We start from the raw sequence: 20,997 nt of genomic DNA on the forward strand, positions 1-20,997 counted from the left end.
TTGAGTGCCCCTCCTGACTCTGCATGCATAATGGTTTTGTGCAGGAAGGATGCTGCTGTTGCTCGGAGTTGGCTGCACCCTGAGGTCTTGCAGCCCAGGCTTGCCCAGAGGAGCAGCTGAAGCTCTCCAGTGTGCCACCCTCCAGCTTCCCAGCAGGCCCAGCACGAGGGATAAGATGGTTCACAGCTCACCTCTTGAGCAGCATTTGTGCAATGGAAGGAACATACTGCAGCAGAGAGGATCACAGCTCGTCTACCCCGCAGCATATGGATGCGGAGCTACCGGGGACATGAGAGCTTTGGTGTGGTGCTTCGTGCTGTTGGTCTTGCTTGAGGCAAGTGAGCTTAAGAGGTAATTCTCCAGGCAAGGCAAGGCAAGTGAGCTCAGCAGCATCAGCTAAGCACCAGCAGCAGAGACTGGATGATCACATCCAGACAGATCATGCCTCTATGCTCAGGATGGTTTGGAAAAAGGCATCACTCACAGTCTTGCATCACATCATATCTCTACACATTACCAGACCACTCTGGCCCCTTAAACAGGAGTAAGCAGACCCAGCCTCAGCACTTCCCTGCAAGGAGTCAAAGGACATTTTTATGGCTCAATTTTCACCTGCTCAATGTGACTTAGCCGAGACAAAAGATTCCTCTGATTTGAGGCCCACTAAAGAAACTCAGGCTCTGTCCTTAGCATTTACAGAGGCAGGCCCTTAAAACACAACCAAAAGGTCACGAAAAAGTGGAAGTAATCCACTCACCAGCTTTGCAGGCTAAATCTCAAATGCATTCAACACTGAACTCTTGATGCAAAACCTGTGGGGCAGGAAGGAGTGTGTGAGAGAACAAACAAACAAGCCTCAGTCGATTGGATTGCTTTAATAAAAGGTTTATTGGAAATATTTTTGTGCAGACATACAACAGTCAACAATGCTGTTCAAAGCTACAAATTTTCTAAGTTTTCCAAACCTTCTAAAAATACAAGTAAATGACCTTCATTTGTATTCAGTCTGGGAGGGAAACAAACTCCACTGTAATGCGATGCTGTATTTAAACTACCAGAGGACGTTAATAGGATGTGAAAATGGTAACACTTCTAGAGGAAAAAAAACCCACACACCACTGCTGCTCTGCTGGGAGCCAATTAAACATCCCCCCACAGCACTGCTCCTCTCTGCATATCCAGATTAAAACCTCCCCATCTGAAACAATATTTAAGCAATTCGAGTACAGATATGACAGACAAGCGAGCACATGACTTGGCTGGCTGATGAAAAAGATGCTGTTAAAGACCCTGTCACTCAAGCCACTGCGTAGCTGACCTCTCAGCACAATGGGCTGCACTTTGGGGGCAGGAGGAGGGACAGGGGAGATTTTCAAGTCAGACAACTCTTCCAACACACACATGCACACAGTGCCCCAGAGGGCTTAGCTGCCTCATTGCTTTATATCATCTGGAGCCTGTGGGTTTGGGTTTTTATTTTTTTAAGTTTTCTTTTAAAAAAAAGAGAGAGAGAGAGAGAGAGAAGAGAAAAAATACAAAGAGTTGAGAAACAACTTGGAGCAACTTTCAAGTCTAAGAGCTCTTAATGGAAAGAGCAGCAAGTGCCTGCATCCCCTTCCTGAATCAAAACCTCGACCAGGAAGGTGAAGCAGAGCATGCCCACAGCCTGCTGAATTCCATGTTTGCTAGCAAGCCCTGCGGGTGCCCTGACATGGATTTGTTTATGCCAGTACGACATCTGGAGCATCTTCGCAGGGAAGCCACCCAGTAAGGTGGTCAGAATTTGGAACAATCACTTCTTTCTGTTAACGTTGGCTCTTCCCCTTGGCTTCATCACTCCATAATTACAAGGGTGCTGACCTCCCGGCTCTGCGCGGTGACAGTTTGGTAACGTGTTAAGTCTTTTCTTCATCATTAGACTTCTATGTGACTGCCCAGAGCTGGACTTGCCCACACAGAATTTGTCATTTGCCCACTTCTATTTCTCTTTTGTAGCTACAGAGATGCTGAAAGAGAATGATGCCCTCACTGCAGATTTCAGGAACATTTGTCTCACCTTCTTCATAGATAAGGGAAGGTTCTGAAGAAACACCAGCACTCAGCTACTTTTTACCTTCTGCCCATATCACAAATAAGCCACGAATCCCTGTGAAATGACCTCTCAGCTTCACACCAGCACAAAAAGACCCAGGTTACCAGATAAAAAAAGTCCTTCCCACCATCCTCAGAGACAAGAACCTGCCTACAAACAACACCCAGGAGAATTCCTGTTAGCTCACCACTACAGACACTTCCTGTCAGGACTGAAACAATGTCAGTGAACAGCTCCCGCGGGTTCACCAGGCCAACAACAGCTAGTAAAGAATTTAGCAATTTAGCCTAATTGGGAAAAAAACAACTGCTAGAGCCAGAGTGTGCTAAGTATGGAGGCTCCTGGGAGAGATGCATTCCCCTTCTCCAAGCCCAGAACTCAGCCTGGCACCAGAGAAAACTCACCCTCAGGAGATAACAGAGCTTCACAAGCTCACAACACAATTTTCTTCCTCTCCTACTAGAGCTGCAGGAAGGAACCAGAGACACAAGCTTTATCATATCTCTTCTGCAAAGCCTGAGGAATCTCCTTCCTTGTCTCTAGCAGCAGTAATAGTCTTGGCCAAGCTATTTTGTTTCCCTGTCACATCACCACTCTAAATAGCCCATCTAAGAACACATTCCCAGTCGGATATATCCCATCACGCTGCCTGGACTTGCTGCAAATCACCAAGAAGTGATCACCATTGGGAATTACCTTCTTGTCTGCACAGCACAGGACACTCTTTGCTCTTCATTTGCCAACAAGGCTCAAAGTCTGCATTAATCTTGCTGCTAGGTACAGGACATGTATGTGAAGCAGAGGTTGTGCTCCCAGAGCAGCCTGCTTTATGCCTGCTGCCGCTGGCAGAGTCAAATGAGCCACCAACTATGGTACAAAGATAACTCTAACAGGCAGCTCCTACAGGCCACTCCTCAGGGCTGTGTCTCTCAGCCCATATGGTGCCACCCTTCAGTGTGGGATCTCAGACAGACCTACTGCCCAGAGGACTTCCAAAGAAAAGCGATATGGAAAGTAAGCAACGGCTAAAGAGAAGTGTCTTTACCTGTTTACTCACTTGCCAAGTGATGCAGTTGCTCACACAGGACCAATGGTGGGATGGGAACAGGCCACATACATGTCCAGGCATCAGATGCATAACCTGTTGAGTCTTCATCTCCTGTGTACCTCTTTACGCTATCTGCAGTGACAACTGTGACTCGGGGCTAGGGATTACACTTGGATTTTAACTAAAAACTCTGCCCATTCCTGAGAGACTCTTCAGCTCCAAAATAGCCTGCCTGCAGGACAGCCTCAGGTTTATGCCCAGGGGACCCTGCTGGCATAGGGTAGGAAAAAGCATCCTCAAGGAGATGTGAAGCTGCAGCATAGACAAACTCCAGAAGAGATGAGTACAAGGATGCTTCCTGACGTGACAGAAGGAGTCCAACTATCTGGAGACTGAGGAACTTGCTTCATCTGTGCCACGCTTCAGAAGCAAACTACTGCCGAGATCACAGAATCATAGGATGCTAGGTGTTCAGACGGACCTCTGAAGATTGAGCCCACCCCTTCCACCATGGCAGGATCACCAAGGGCAGGTCACACAGGAACAATTCCAGACAGGTCATGAAAGTTTCTAGAGAAGATGACTCTACAGCTTCTCTGGGCAGCCTGTTTCAATGCTCCATCGTCTTTACAGCAAATAAGTTTTTCTTCATGTTGAGATGGAACTCTGTCTTCCAGTTTGTATTCATTATCACAGGACACCACTACAGAGACCAGCACCTTCTTCTTGACAACCCTCCTTCAGATATTTATAAACATTAATAAGTTCTTCTCTCAGTCTTCTCTTTTCCAGATTAAACAGTCCCAGGTGTCTCAGCCTTTCATCATAAGGTTCCAGTCCCTGAATCACCCTTGTAGCCATTCATTGGACACTACTTAGTCGATCCTTGTCTCTCTTGATCTGGACACAATACTCCAGATGTGGTCTCATCAGGGCAGAGTAGACCTGCTAGCCACACTCTGCTTAATACACCTCTGCCTAACCATTGGCCTGTTTGGCCACAAGGGCACATTACTGTCCTCAGGGTAACTTGCATTCCACCAGGACTCCACGGTCCTTCTCCATGGAGCTGCTTTCCAGCAGGCAAACCCCTAATCTGTACTGGTGCATGGTGTTGTTCCTGTCCAGATAATGGACTTTACACTTATCCTCATTGAATCTCATTAGATGCCCCTTTGCCTAGCTCCCCAATCCATCTAGGTCTCTTTGGATGGCCACACAGTCTTCTGGTGTGTCAGCCACTCTGCCCAGTTTGGCATCATCAGCAAACTTGCTGAGGGTGCAGCTCTTCCTCCATCTCCTTATCCAATTCAGTGATGTTGTTGAATAAGACTAGACCCAGTACTGACCCCTGGGAAACACCACTAGTTACAGGTCTCCAAGTGGGCTCTGCACTGGTGAACACAGCCCTCTGAGCTGTGTTGTTCACCCAGCTCATGATCCATCTCACCATGCACTCTTATAACCCAGACTTCCTGATCTCGCCTGCAAGGACATCATGGGACACAGTGTCAGGATGCTCTGCTTCAAACTTGAGTTGTGAGGCATAATAAATAATACAGTCCTCAATATTTACAAATGAAATCAAGACATTATTTATAAGGTAAATAGGGCATCACTAGTCTGCACTGATGACTGGATGCAATGCAAAACAGTAGATTTGGTGACTTAGCCCAAAAGGGCAAAAATAAGCCTGTAGGACAAGTACAGTGCAAAACTCAAGCTCTTGAGGTTATCCATAGAGTGCTAAATTGCACCCAGTGAGGCCACCAACCACATCACAGTCCCTGCATTTCACTTATTCCAGTGCACCTGAGCTTTCTCTGCCTTATTTATGAGCACTGACTGTCTCCCAGTAAACACACTCATGGACATGCTGCAAAAACAATGTAATCTTGGTAGCAAGAGACTTCCCTGCAGCATCTGCTATTAGCTGCTGTCTGAGGCAGGAGAAGAGACTGCACATTTCTGGCATGCAGTAAGAAGTGTGTGGTCTAGCAAAGTGCAGATTAGCGAGGCTTGGCTGTTATCTTAATTTACAGCTCATACAGTTCATGTTAACTCCACACACATTTTTAGATACATTAGCAGCTTAGTTTGACTCTGATACTTTTATTGGTTATTCACCATTTCTCCTTGACAAGTTATTACTGATTTCCCATGCTGGCTCCCTACAGCAAGACCTGAAGCCCTGTCAAGAAAAAGAAAATGTCAACAGACTTCTCAGCAGCGCTCAGCTCAGGCTCCTGCTTACCAGCTTTAATTTGCTGCCAGGCAATTGTTAAAGGAGCAGCAGCTTCTCTACAAGTGGTGGTTATGGCAGTACAAAAAGAAATGACATTTGATGCAGGAAAGTTACCATTTCCTTCTGAATACTCAAAATCCTCACCCCCCAACTTTGGTCAGTACAGAATGCTGATAAACCCTAGGTAGTTAAGACTGGACAGCCAAGCAGAAATCTCCCATTCCTTCTGCTCCAATACCTTGTCTAGTTGATAACACTTGCACACAGCACTTTCAAAGGCTGCTGTTACTGCTACGTGCGTTTGTGCTAATGAACAAGGACTTTGGTTGATGCAGAGCAGCTGCCACTCTCCTTTAGCTAACACACCACTGGAGCACACCTCATCACTGTTCACCGAGACAAGCAACTCAGTCAGGCTACCGCATATTACAATACATTAATTCCCATAATGATTCCAAAGAACAAGAAGAATGCCAGGCCTTGACCTGGGTGGGCTCTACAGGATTAACTCTGTTAGAGATTAAGGCCTTACAGTGATGATAAAGTCTGACCCATGAGCCTCACTGTCACATACTCTATAGACCTGTGACAAACCCCATGTGTAATTCCCATTGAGCTGACATCCAACACATGTACCTCAGTCTAAGCCGCTATTCCCTCTACGGAGGGTTTGTGTTTGTGACACACTGACCTCAATTTACAGAGAGGTCAAAGTGATACAGCCCCTAGTCCACACTAATAAAATAAATCACATTAGATGACAGTTTCTCCTCCCCAGTGTCTCTCATTCTGTTCTGTAAAAATTTGTTGCACTAAGTTAAAGATAAGAAAAGCTTCCAGGATCTTTTTTAGTCTCTGCTCAACACATTTACTTGTCCTTTATTATCCAGAGTTTTTTCCCGCCCTGCATCCTCATGAAAAGCCTCCCAGTAGTTTACACATCAATGTTTACTGTGTGGCTCAGAGTATAAAGACTAAGCTGGTCTCACTTTGTCCTTGTGCTGCTACAGAAGTAAGAAATGCTTAGCAGTTTTGAGGACAGGCTTACACCATAGATTTCATAAATAGACTGTTTCTAAGTAAAGGAGTATTTAACAGGTTACATCAATATCAGGACTTGAAACCTCCTGGGATCAGGTTTGTCCTCCCTTTATTTCTTCTCTGAGCTAGTATTTGTGCCTTTAAATAAAATTCATCTCCCACAAAATGCATCCACCCACACTTGGCCCCTCGACATTCATGCCTATGGCAAAATTATGTGCACGTTTCCCTTATTGCATAATTGTCTCATTAGTGCTGCAGAAAGAAGGTGATGACTTTTTCCTTCTGTGCTATCAGCCTAATTCAAGAGCAATTCTGCCTGGTGCTGCAGGAACAAAATCTGCTTTTTTAACATGGAAGGGGAATCAGAGCCTCTGAGGTGACACTGGGAATTGAACCGCAACACCCGAGTGCTGGCATTTACTCACAACCCTTAAGGAATATTAAGCCAGTGGGTCAGGCTGGCGTTTTCCTTTTCCTTGCTAAACATAAATATTCATATTCAAACTGCTTTCAGATATATTTAAATCAGTAAAAAGTTCTGGATGACAGTCAACAGTGCAAAAAACAACGCCCACTTTTTAAATGCACAGATGTAGTATATACATTAAACCATGAAACCTGGATAAAACACAGCAGTATTTACTTTATGCTATTCAGAAACCTGGCTTGATGACTAAAATTATTAGAACTTGTCTGGAAGACAGCATAAGCTTTATAAGAGCTCTTTCAGCTTTAACTTATGCCCCAGATTTTGCCCTTCCCCTCCCCAATTCCAATCTATGCGGCATCATGCCTGTCCCACTGGCACGGCAAGGCTGTGGAGCCAGAATTCCTTCCAGGTCTCATGGGTTTGAGTGTGTTGGGAAGCCTGTTGATGGATTAGATCTAGAAGAGGGGCTGCTCTGGCTGAACAAACAACCAGCAGGGTCTTCTCTTCACAGCACCCAGCTCTGTGTGTGCACGTGTGTACGCACGCACGTGCGGAAACCCTTCGTAACCTTTCTCTGCAAGCCTGTTCTTCCTGGTCAAGCGCAATGTTTCTTCAGGGTTACACTAACAGCCTCCTGTGTGGATGCATGCCTTTCTCAACAGCTGACAAGCTTGTACCTTTTCAGTTCTCACCCTCTGCTCTATTGTTAAAGTGGGAACGGGATCATGGAGGGAAACTCCAGGCTACATTTGAAATGCATGTCCAAATGCATCATGCAAAGTTACCAGGAGGCACCTATTTGAGTTCACCGTTGTGCACAACGCCATGCACTCTCAGCAGCTGCTCTGCTGAGCTCTCTGACTTTTACATCCTGACTTTGTGAGTAAGCTATTAACTGGGTTTTAGAAAGCTAAGATATAGCCCTAATAAATGCTGTAAGAGGGCAAGAAATATTCTAAGTAATTCATGACTACCTTGTGTTATTCTTGTGTCATAAGAAGGCAAATAAGCATTTTTAGCTGCAGACTGTGTTGCAATCAAAACTTTTACCCCAAATTGTCTGTTAAAAATTTCAACCAAATTAGTAAACAGTGAATATTAGAGGGAATAAGGTCTGCATGCAGCCGTGTGCGCTTGGCCTGTGCATAACCAAACAGGAAATCTCAGCACCCTGCTCCAATTAAGCAAAGGCTGATTTCTCATGGAACATAAATTTTCTACTTTTCTCCCAGAACAACCTTATGCTGATGTTTTAAATAGTGGTAAAACATTGCTTTTAATTTCACACCTCACATAGCACAGTCAAATGCTTCATAACAACATAAACAAAACTTTACGCAGAGCTTTGTGACTGAATTCAAACAATGATTCCCCCCCCACAACTTCTACTCAAGATTTGCAGGGAGAATACAGAAACTTGTTGGCTAAGGCCACAGAAATGAGTTCTCTGGTGTTTTGGCTGCTGCTGCCAACCCTTGTCAAGAATGTGTTAACAGTGGATGCATTGATCCAAATCCCATTTTTCCCACCACCCATCAAGTAAAGGGCTCTCTATTCTATTTCTGCTCTCCTTTTGGTTGTATCGTAGGATCGAACAACTTGTGACTGGGAAACGACACCATGTTCTTCTTGAGAAAATGCATACCCATCTGTGAAAGCAAAGGAGAAAGAAGTAAATCAGCAGAGTACAGCTTCAGGGCAGGGCTTGGTTTCAGGAAGAGTTTTAGGCATCAGTGAAGCCATCTGTAACAATCTCCATTTCCGTATTGTGCTTATGACAGCTGCAGCTGTTCACTACATTGCCCATGTGGCACAGGAAGGAGCACAGAATCATAGAACAGTCTGAGTTGGAAGGGACCTCCAAAGGTCACTTAGCCCAACCCCTTCTGCATTAAGCAGGAGCATCCTCAACTAGATCAGATGGCTCAGAGCCCTGCTGAGCCTCACCTTGAATATCTCTGGTGATGGAGTCCCAACCGCTTCCCCAGACACTGTTCCACCACCTTCTTGGTAAAGAACCTCTTCCTAAAGTCCTGCTGCCAAGCTGTCTTACTACTCCCCAGGTTAAGTCAGTGTACACAGTCAACATTTCCCTCTGAGTTAACCTGGCTAATAAGCTACAGATTGATATGGACACCATGTGTACTCCCATAGTGGCAGAGCTTCTTTAAAGACTTAGGTAAAGATTGGTATTTTTGCTCAAATAATCCACAGTCTGCTTGATACCAGTAGTTTTTCTGGAGGAACATGTAAACATCTAGATCAGAACTCTGAATCACAGCTCCTTCTCAACTCCATTCAGGAATTTATTTTTTAGCAATTTTCCAGGTGGCATCTGACAACTTAAACTGAGAGACTCTTGATTCTCTTGGCCAGCCACTTGTATCTCAAATAGAGCAAAATGAAGCATACTCTGAAGGTCTCCATTTTGCAGAAGTTAATCCTGCTAGTTAGCACAATCCTATGTTCTGCCTAGAAATTACACAGATTGAAGACCCATAAGTCTGATTTCTTTTGAAGTATTGTGGACTAGGCAAGTGACATATCTGACATCACCTGCAAACCACCATGCTCCTTGTAAAACAGTCACAAAAGCTGACATGGTAAACACCAAACTATTTAAAACAGACATGGCCCTACAGAAAATTCTGAATGGAAAGCTATAGCAAAGGACAACAGTTTGTGACATCAGGAAAAGGTTATTTTCAGGTGTAAATGAGCAACCAGAAAAATGATACCAGCAGATTAGCATAGTTGCAAAAATGGAGCAGTAGAAAAGTCACAGGCTATACAGAACAAGACAATGCTTTGTAGTAGGAAAGCAGGGAAGAGCTGACAGATGTGAACATTGCCCGGGAGAATCCAAGAATATGTGGGGTCTTCTCTCTCACAGTTAACTCTCCATAGGCAATGAGTGGCTCTGGAAACAGGAGCTTGTGAATTCTAAAATCATGCTCCAGATTCACACTATGCTGAAAGATACAGCATCAGATAAGGATGAAGTCCCAGTTACTACCCAGAGACCTTGCAAGTGTCTTTCAGAAGTCTTCCTTTAACAGGCTCAAGATATGCTCCTCCCTAGATCAGGTACTGAGTTGAGATAAGGCTGAACACAACACAAGAGACCCTGCAACAGAAAGGCACATGGGGCTGAACACTCTCTTAAAGCAGCAGTGATGTGAGCCACAAGTTAGCTTGGTGCTGTAAGACTGAGCTTGCTCCCCATGGGCCTGAATGTAGCCTGCTTTGAAGCAGGTGACCAATGCTGGTAGCTAGAAGAAGGCCAGAAGGCTAGAAATGAACTGCATCCCCACAGCGAAGCTTGTTAAACCTTCACCTTAACAACAAGGCAAGAAGAAATGGCCTGAAGCTGATACTGGGTAGGTTTAGACTCCACATTAGGAAATTCCTTTTTCAGAGAAAGAATGATCAGGCATTGGAATGGGCTGGCCAGGGAGGTGGTTGAGTCACCAACCCTGGTTGTGTTTAAAGTTCATCTGGATGTGGTGCTTAGGGATATGGTTTAGGGTGAACCTTGTAGACTAGGGTTATAGGCCAAACTTAGTGATCCCAAGAGTCTTTTCCAACCTGACCATTTCTGTGGTTCATGTTGGGACAGATGCTCAAGCTCTCCCAGATCCTTTCTTCTGACTGGTGCCTGCACAGCAAGCATGGCTAGCAAACCCTATACGTCTGTAAGCTGCTGGGAAGAGTCTCACAACACTAGGGATGACCACTACTCAGTTAATATGAAGGTCTTCTCCTCTTTCACAGAATGAAGATAAATGCCACCTTTGAAGCCATAGGAGCTTTGCTGCACATGTGAGTTCTTAGGCAGAAGGCATGCTCCCTTAACAGGGGAGTACATTATCAGCAGTTTAACTGACCAGGATCACAAGCATGGTAGGAATATATGAATCCCCCTGAGGGGAGGTTGTAGCCAGGAGGAGGTTGCTCTCTTCTCTCAGGTGGCCAGCACCAGAACAAGAGGACACAGCCTCAAGCTACGCCAGGGGAAATGTAGGCTGGAGGTGAGGAGAAAGTTCTTCACTGAGAGAGTCATTGGACACTGGAATGGGCTGCCCGGGGAGGTGGTGGAGTCGCCGTCCCTGGAGCTGTTCAAGGCAGGATTGGACGTGGCACTTGGTGCCATGGTCTAGCCTTGAGCTCTGTGGTAAAGGGTTGGACTTGATGATCTGTGAGGTCTCTTCCAACCTTGGTGATACTGTGAGTTTACTGGCAGATGGAAATATTGATTATCCCAGCATCCTATTATATTTTCCCTGAGCAATTCCATGCCAATATACTTACAGCTACAGAAGTACAGGTTGTCTTTTCCTGCCTCTAGCTGAAGGCTCACAGAGCACATTCACAAAATGCAAAGTCTTTTGGAAAAAAGTATGTGGACAGTGGATAACTGCAAAGAAAGTACGATTTAAAACATGCTTTCATTTAAAAAAGGCCAGATTCATAGTTGAAAAAAACACCTCCACTATGTTTGTTCCACACTAGGGGCCAGCCTTCTGCTAGCTTTTTTGGTTAAACTCTCAATGGAAAGTCAGCTTGGCCAAAGACCACAAGCTTACACCCTAAAAGACTGAAGCCTACGTCCCATAACGTGGTCTGCACCAAGACAGCTCTGCTATATTGATCTGCCTAGCAAGATCATTCAGCTCAGTCGATTCTTCAGTTGCCACAACTCCTGCAAATCCAGAACCGACCACACAAAGTGTGTGGAGCTTGTCAAACACAGGCAACTTCCCGTGACCTGCTTATTTCCAGTGACAGCACAGACTGATAAACAGCTAAGCAGCCCATGCATTCTGCAAAGCCAATACAAAATGCAATCAAGGAAGCATACTTATCACTCTCTCACTGGTAGAAAACACCTTAGCATGGCAAAAAAATGCAGGTTGAGATAATCAATGGTACCCTTACACCCTCACGTTTTTGACTCATCACAAAACATCAGCAGTGAGGGGTTTGTGCATATACCCTGGGGAAGGCTGTGACCCTCATACTTGCACACCGCCCTGCTTAGTTGAAGCTCAGCGCATGGCAGTTTATTTAATGCTTTTCCTGTTGATCTCTATGCAGGAAGAGGAGATCATATTACATATTTATTACATTTATATTTCTTTTATTCACAGCACAATTAAAATCGAGCTTCAAGCTGCTGACTTTGCCTTGTGAAGTCAACACTGTGAATGCTCAAGTCCCATGAGCACTTCCCAAGCTGGTCTATGTTTCCACTACTTTCAGATCCCATCCAAAAACAATGAAAGTTTCCATCTGCCCATTACTAGGGAACTTTTTTGGAAGTTTGAACTTTTCCCCCAATTCCAGTTTTAAAACCACACCTATGAGCCTGCCCTGGGAACAAGGCCCTTATTGTTCATCTGTCCTGCAGCAACCTAAGGAAGAACCACGTTTCTTTGAGTCTTTCTGGGCACAATCCACTCAAGCCTGTTGCAGAAGGAAGGACTTTTGTATTCAGGAACTTTTGTTAGTGGGGGAAAGGTGCACTTTTGAAGATCTGTCAGTGGGGCTCATTTGTTAAGAGGAGATTCCCATTCTCATCAAATCTAAGGTTTCACATGTACCAGACACTATCAGGTAACCTACTGAATTTTAAAAGCATCCTGCTGGTTTTTTTAAAGCTTTGATATTCTATTAGGAGATCAGAATTTAGTCTGCCATTAGGTTCCCAATTTAACACATTCTTTTTCTGTTCACTGCAATGACTATGCGTGGCTACGCAATGCAGGATTAGACACCACGAGTGTCTTGAGCACAGTAACTGTGCAAACAACTGCCCACTCACATTCAGCAGCTTCCAAGACCAGGACCAGAAACAGTCTGGAGTGCTTTTATTATTTTAGAAAATAGAAGTACTGAGTGCAGTTTAGTCACTTCAGGGAATTATTTTAGAAGCCACCTACTCCTTGCACTCTCCTGTGAACTGCCTGTCCTGGGGTTTGGACTAAGAAGGCAGTTCTCACTGGTTGCCCATCAGAAAGCTTACCTACTGCAGCACTGCACTGTTTCATACATGCACTGCTATTACAGTCCAATGTATGAAATGCACTTCACATCCCATTCTTTGCTTTTGAAGAAGAATGTCCTGATACAAATCCACAAAGTTTTAGGGTTTGGGAGGATTAGGAAAAAAAAATCTCTTTTGGGAAACATGGTTTCTTACATACCAATATTGTCCCCGACATAAAAACCATCCCCATTAAGGTATCACTTGGGCAGCCAAAGTCTCTCTCATCCAAATGTCTGATTCTGCACAGTGCTTAAGGAGTTTTGCCATGATATTGTAGTTCACATGTACCAAATAAACTCTAAATGCTAACTCAGCTTTGACTTCCCCAGCAACCCTCATCCACTTATCCTGGGAAAGTGAGAGCTGCTCAAAGTGTTGAACATTGTGACTAATGCTTATAGAAGTAATTAATTTCTCTGCTGATAAACTATGCCTGTGTTTTCTGAAGGACCCAAGAGGAATTCCTAACAAATGGTCCCATCTCTTTTGTCCCAGATGTTAACCTACTTGTACTGCACATAGAAACCAGAGCCAGATGTCAAAGCATCATGTCTAAACTATTTATTCCTATTTCTTAAGTTGATTTCAAAAGATTGCAACTTCACTTGACAGTTAACAAACATGTCGTTTGGAAAAACACAGAATGTGTATTGCACTTAAAAAAAACATGCAAGGCAGGAGGAAAGGGAGTTTAAAAATCACCTCAAGTAGCTACCCTGTTGTTTTTCAAATCAAAACACACCAGCAGAAGAGGAAGGTGGTGTCTGCTAGAGGAGAATAAATGGTGGGATTAGAGTCCTCAGCATGAACACATTACTGTTATTTATTATTTGCCAGCCCCCATATTGTGAAAGGGACCTCAGATGATAGGTGCTTTCCCCCCACTGATTAATAAGGTGCAAACCATAGGCTCTGTGTTCAGATTTACTCTATGCAGTCACGATACTCTGTCAAAGGAAGAGGGATTTTCTTTGCTAGCATAGGAAGCCTGAGCCAAATGCAGTAATCCTCATTCAGGCATTTCAGGGAGAATTGTGCTGGAGCAGTGCTTAAGGAGAGCAGGATTCAGCTGGTTTTAAGAGCATGCTGAGACAAATGACTACTAAACACTATTAGGGGTGTTCTCAATTACAGGAGGGAAACTGCACTAGAGGGATGGTACAGGACTTTCCTTAAGAACAGATAGGTTTGAGGGTACCTGAGCAAGCAGAGACCATCATCCTTCACATCCTACTGGTGAAGGTTTGGGAGCACAGGTGATAGAGATCAGTCATGCAGGAAGAAATGTGAGATCAGAAACCACTGTTTGTATCTACGGAGTTTGTCTAATGGAGATGCTACTTTCACAAAGTCACAGTAAGAAAAAGATAGGAACGTGGGTGGAGACTTGAAGAAAGCTCACCTGGTGAAAACCTCAGTGCCAGCAAACCCTCTGAGAGGGAAAACTTTTAGGAGTTATTACTGCTCGCTCCCTTGAGATTGAACCCCACAACACACTAATGGGAAAGGTCCAAAGACACATCTGAGAGCAGCCTGGTGGCATTTCCTGCTTACTCCTGGCTGGTACCTTCATTAGGAGCTATGCTAAGCCCAGAAGCCAGCATGGTCACTGCTTACTACAAGATTCCACTGAGATGATTTATGTTAGCACATGGTTTTGGCAAGCATAAAAACTCTCCCACTAAAGTTTCGTGACAATCTCATCTAACAGGAACTTTGCTATTTTGTTTTCTTTTAGGCTTCCCAGAAGTTATACTGGTAGGAAGGAACCACATGATCTTTGATAGGACAGTTACTAGACAAGATTTCTTTCATGCTTGACAGCTCTACAGGTCATGATTCAGGAAGATAAAAATAAAGGCAGAGCTGCATGAGAGCACCACAGCCAAACATTCCCATCTGAAGGTCTTGTGTTGTGCAAACGCTTTTGGAGAGAGACTGTCTCACCAAGAGAGCTAAGGAAGCATACAACAGTGAGCATCTGCCTTTTTGATACAGGGCTCTGCAAAGATTCACCTCGGTCAACTTTCTTCTCTCCCCACAGACCATTAGTAGTGGCCCTGAAACTCTCCATGGGATTTTCCTCCTTTCCAGCTGATTGGACACAAAGCTATTTGTCTCTTCTTAATTCTCCAGACATTTGGAAACAAATGTTGTCTTTTAAAATAACAGGGCTCTCAAAAGTACTAGATCTTTACAATAGGTGCTGGGAAATCAAATCCTAGTTCCCTTCCCTCTTGGGACCAAGGTAATTCATTTGATTATGCCTTTGTCAGCTCTAACTGAAAAAGAAAACAATTTTCCTACTTCTTATGCAAGTATCAGATTCTGAGATGAAGTCACACAAGCAGTTTCTGGAAGAAGTGGCCTTCACAGGCTGGGAACTTGGAGCTGGGTGGAAACATACAAACAGTTCAAGACTTCAAACAGAGTGCTTGTAGTGTGATTTAAGATATTGGCCCAGCATGTCAAGGCTACTGCCCTATTCATCAACTCTTCGCTTTGAAGAATCCAAGCATTTAGTAAACAGTTGTACAATTTAGGGTTGTGAAAACAGCACATATGTTCCCTGGATTTCACGTGGCCTTGTACATATAGCAGCTAAGCAACATTGGAAAATAACATTTGACAAGAGATGACAGAAGTTTTAAAGAGTCATGGATATGCCATAAAAAGTGTCTTCCAATCCTAACAGCTTCACAATCAAAATTTATGTTCATGTGAAAAACAGACGGCTCTTTGTAACTTGTCTTGACTCATTTAGCACTTAATCACTTGCATTTATAGGGAAGCTGGCTATCCAAATTAGCATTTATTTTGGTATCTCATTTTTCTTTCCCAATAGCTATTCATCTACTAACAACTTGATGATGTGTTTTACCAGACTAAAAACATACATCATCGAGTCTGACCAGGCACCGCTGGTGTATCTCCCCCTCTGCACAGTGATAAGTCTCTCCAGCAGACTACTCTGACAGCAATTTATTTATGCAGTTTACAGATTTCTTCTGCCAATCATTGCCTTTGGAATGCTCTCAAAAAGTGTGTTTTCTGGCCCAAAGCTGTGCTGACACCAGCATGCCCAGCTCCCTGACACACAGAAGTAAATCCTGACAGGAGCGCATAGTTGAAAGGGCTGCTCTGTGTACCAGCCTCTTTTCCCAGGAACAATGGGACTCTCCATCCCTTGACAGCGATAGCCTTGTTACAGCTGTATGAAGGCCAAGGACCAGCATATGCATCAGTGTTCCTCTCCTTCTAGTCGAATTCCTTGTGGAAAATAAGAGTATCTTGGGCATCTGGGATCTCAGACACCAGCCCTGCCTCCTTGGCCTGAACAACAGCTCTGCTACAGAAAAGTGATTTTACTGGCCTGGGATTCCTCAACAGTCAGAGATTTCACTTCTCACTGCAATGGCAATACCAAATACAAACCCCAAGTGCCCACTCATTGCTCTCTGCTCAGCAGTACTACATGCTGGGGGGGGGGAGCTGTTTTCTCTAGTGAGATGAGCATCTTTGACCACCAGTTTAATTACAAGAAATACTACATTTTACTACCAGAAGGGGTTGACTGGACTCCCTGGTCTCTGGAGACAGCATGGTCCTTCAGCATATCTGATTTACAGAGATGTTAGATGACTTTTAACACAGTAGAAGCCTTTCAACACTGACAAAATTGTCAAGCTCTGCAGATCAAGGCATGTCACATGTTCCACTAGAAAGATGACTAAATGAATGGTCTACAACTACCTGAAGGGACACTGTAGCCAGGTGGGGGTTGGGTTCTTCTCTCAGGCAACCAGCAACAGAACAAGGGGACACAGTCTCAAGTTGTGCCAGGGAAAGTATAGGCTGGATGTTAGGAGAAAGTTCTTCACAGAGAGAGTGATTTGCCACTGGAATGGGCTGTCCAGGGAGGTGGTGGAGGCACCATCCCTGGAGGTCTTCAAGAGAAGACTGGATGAGGCACTCAGTGCCATGGTCTAGTTGATTGGATAGGACTGGGTGCTAGGTTGGACTGGATGATCTTGGAGGTCTCTTCCAAGCTGGTTGATTCTATGATACTACACTAACAGGAAATGCAATTTATACCAAATAGCAGCAGTAGCAAGATGTGACATTGCACCTCGTTTCCCAGCAGAGGACAAAGAGGGAGAGGAGAGACGGAGCTCTGCACACCACGGCTTTTCTCATCAGAAACACACAGAACCCCTAGCTGACACCCCTGAAATATTGCTGTATCAGCTAACCATAGCTAATAAGACTTTTCATAGAAACCATTTCTATTTAAGCCATGCTCTATCACAACATGTATTTAATCCCTCAGAGTTTTTGATTTCACAGGGTTCTTGAGACTCTCTGGGTTTTACATTTAGAGAACCTGCATGTTGGGATTTTGTCATTCGGGCCTATTGATTGGATCCTAGGGAATTATCTGCATTTCAGCTCCGCTTGCCTAAGGCCAAATACACTAATTCCACTTCCAAATGTATGTGTCTTGCTTGGCAGCTCAGCCTCTGTGCTAGATTATCTCTACCTACAACTTAATTAGAAAGTAATCACCCTCGGCGGCGCTCATCTGGGACGGGCTGCCGCGAAGCGCAGTGGCACACACGATCCGCTACTTACGTGACACGCTTTGCTGGACAGAGTGAGCACGGAAAAGGCTCGGAGGAGTTTTCCTGCCGAGCCTCTTTAACAAATGATCACGTTCGTTCACGCTGAGGGAGAGAAAGGGAATAAAAATAACCAGTGAGCAACCAGACAGCTTCAAGTACAAGCCAACTCTATTTGAAGTGCTTGGCGGCTTCGACTGTGTCAGTATTTAAGATGGTTGTAGCATAAAAAGCAAATTTCTCTTCCTTTAAACTGCACATTATCAAAAGAACTCTCTAATAATGGAAACACTATTTCTAAGGCCACTTTGTGTAAGTTCACATTTAATTAATCCCTACTGTCCTACTATTATCATCACTATGATTTCTCTATGTCCATACCTATAAACCATTACAAAACATATCAGAAATCTGACATCAAGTGATAGGGAACATTAAAAAAGGAGATTTCTCCTTAGTATTATGCACATGGATCATAGCACCTACGAACTGCCTTAGCTCAGAGAAGGAGAACAGCTTTGAGGCTTAGCACATGGTAAAAGGCTTCTATCACACCTGCAAATTAGTCTGAAGCAACCAAAGTTGGAACCCATAGTTAATTCTCTCTTCTAAAGAACACTCATTTTCACCTCCCACACTGGAAAGGAAATTTACTATCCAGTTTTTAATTCAAAACCCCTTTGGTTTACACAGTTCCTGCCAAAGGCCCAAAAAATTATTACTGAATTTACAGAAAATGAAAATTAAAACTCAAGGCAGAAAATACAGCATGCTTACAACAGGCTTAACACATGTACACAGAACATTAGAGATAGGCTCCACTTTGATTTTTATCAAAAACACAGCTCATTCCATCAAGAGCTGTATGCCCAGAATTAACAAACAACAGCTAAGATCCTGACCTTTCCAAGCACTTCATTAGGTATATGAGTCACACAAAGTTCAATGGCCTTTAAAACAACCTAGGTGTCCAAATCTAATTGTACTGAGGCCTCAAATAACTGTTATGTATCAGATTATTTTGCAAAAAGATATTAAGTCTATTCTAGCTCAAAGTCCCTCTCCAACTGAGTTGGGTTTTTTTTTTTCCATCTCACCCTTGTACCTAACATTGGGATGGAGCCATTGCAGCTCCTTGCAGTGCCTTTATCCCATCTGCACCACATTTACACTGTTTCAACTTCCAGTCTGCAGCTCGTTCTTTCACATCATCATTCGCCAGCAGGAAGTGTGCTGGTTGTGCTGCGAGCATGGTTACATATCTGAATGCCAATGTTGATAGCTATCTTGGATTAGATTACAAATTCACCTACATTTGGTACACGGAATAGAAATCCCAGCAAGCGCAGCTGCTGCTGTCAGTGAGTTTACAACAGCTTTAAACAAACAACTCCCTTTCACTGAAGCAGTTTGGTAACTTCAAATAAGAAAGTAACCAAAGAGTCTCCAAGATGCCAACAATATGTAATCCAGTCATGCAGGCTTATATTCCACTTAATAGTCCATTAGGGTAATATCCAGGCTCATGCTCCTCTGTTCAATGCATGAGACATGCATGAAAGAAAAGGAGGATTCCTTCTTTTTTTTTCCCTGTGGTCTCTAAACTCACACCTGAGCTAGAAACTTGTACAGCCCATGGACAGCTGCTTAAAAATCTTTACAAACTGTCAACAGTTTCAGACACTTTGTCTCTTCTACTTCTTGGTGGCTGGCCTTGACGATCTTAAAGGTCTTTTCCAACAAAGAGGATTCGATGATTCTACTCTACAACTCACTTGGCAACAAAGAATCACATCTGCAATAGACAGACCAGGTTGTTTTCCCTGCCTGCAGTCTATTCCTTCAATACAAAAGAGAAATTGATGACAGATTTGCAAGCAAAAGTATAGATTCCAACTGAGAGTGTCAATCTTTAAGAGCTATTGAACCACGAAATCTGCATGTGTTCAAGGAAGAACATTTAGTTTCCACTAAACCCAGAGTTACAGCATGGAAGCTTCTAAGAATCTTTAAAGATCCCACAGGTTGAAAAAAAACAAACCAAAGACCAGCTGCTTGTAAGAAAATCAAGCACATAAAAAGATCTCCAACTGCTCAACACAGGCAGCATAACAGAAAGCATGCACTACAAAGAATTGCCAAGTAAGGTGATGGCAAGCACGAAGGAAAACATGACATTTCTCAAACTGTTAGCAGGCTTATGAAGTTCACGGCCCACAGAATCAATCATTACCAGTGCATGTGCAAACTGGTGATGCTCTCTTGTGCAGCCTCCCACTGGTTTCAGAGGATTGCTAGGTAACTGCAAACCCACTGACCGGTAAGTGTAGCAAAGCACTCTCGACCTTCTGCTGTCCTGTGATGACAGAAGTGGAATACTTGCTCATCTTCTGCAGCTGGACAACATACAAGTACAGTTTTTTTTCATTTCAGTAAGAGAACTAGAGGATGGTTTTGGATAGATGGCTTAAAAAGGGAATCATAAACCAATCACAAATATTTGTCCTAAGGGACAATTAAGCAACACCTGGCACAAAATTCTGACACTGAGAATTGAATTAGCTACAGCAGCAAAAGGCATGAGGAAAAAATTCTGTATCTTCCTGTTTACCACACAGCACCAGATGAAGTGTAGGAAGGTATCTGCCATGGGTCAATAATGGCTGGCTCCTCAGGCTTCTACATGCAACGATCCTTGAGTACTGTGTCCAGTTCTGGGCCCCTCAATCCAAGAGAGATGTTGAGGTGCTGGAACGTGTCCAGAGAAGGACAACAAAGCTGGTGAGGGGCCTGGAACACAAACCCTGTGAGGAGAGGCTGAGGGAGCTGAGGGTGTTTAGCCTGGAGAAGAGGAGGCTCAGGGGTCACCTCATTGCCATCTACAACTACCTGAAGGGACACTGTAGCCAGGTGGGGGTTGGCCTCTTCTCCCAGGCAACCAGCAATAGAACAAGGGGACACAGTCTCAAGTTGTGCCAGGGAAAGTATAGGCTGGATGTTAGGAGGAAGTTCTTGCCAGAGAGAGTGATTGGCATTGGAATGGGCTGCCCAGGGAGGTGGTGGAGGCACCGTCCCTGGAGGTGTTCAAGAAAAGACTGGATGAGGCATTTAGTGCCATGGTCTAGTTGACTGGATAGGGGCTGGGTGCTAGGTTGGACTGGATGATCTTGGAGGTCTCTTCCAACCTGGTTGATTCTATGATTCTAAGAAAGTGTGCTGTCAGGGGACTCCTGAAGGGTAGCGACAGTTTGCAGCTTTAAAGAAGCCAGAGCTAGGCTGCCTTTTATCTTGCTGCCTATAAAACTGAACCCACACCTGATTTTCCTATTTGGGAAGTTACATTGGATTGTATCTACACAGAGAAAAAAAAAATCACAGAAGAATTTGAGCATTTATGGTTTAAGTACAAGGGATATTTGAGTAGACTGCATGTCAAGACTAGGTAAGTACTCTAAAATGAACTCTTAATA

General features: G+C 44.0%; 1 protein-coding gene across 3 annotated transcripts in view; it reads right to left on the reverse strand.

The window, feature by feature from the left end:
• Positions 1-869: 869 nt before the first annotated feature.
• Positions 870-20,997, reverse strand: part of ATP8A2 (ATPase phospholipid transporting 8A2) — a 377,320-nt gene continuing 357,192 nt past the window's right edge. For 2 of the 3 annotated variants that reach the window (XM_064172155.1, XM_064172165.1), the window contains 2 exons: positions 17,541-17,632; positions 870-8,508 (listed from right to left, as the gene is read on the reverse strand). In XM_064172155.1, coding sequence (XP_064028225.1) covers positions 8,411-8,508; positions 17,541-17,632 — 190 coding nt within the window. In that variant the 3' untranslated portion in view covers positions 870-8,410. The remainder of the gene's footprint in view (positions 8,509-17,540; positions 17,633-20,997) is intronic. The other variant, XM_064172175.1, reaches the window with a different exon arrangement.

Source organism: Pogoniulus pusillus, chromosome 3 (assembly GCF_015220805.1).
Source record: "Pogoniulus pusillus isolate bPogPus1 chromosome 3, bPogPus1.pri, whole genome shotgun sequence".
Classification (NCBI taxonomy): domain Eukaryota; kingdom Metazoa; phylum Chordata; class Aves; order Piciformes; family Lybiidae; genus Pogoniulus; species Pogoniulus pusillus.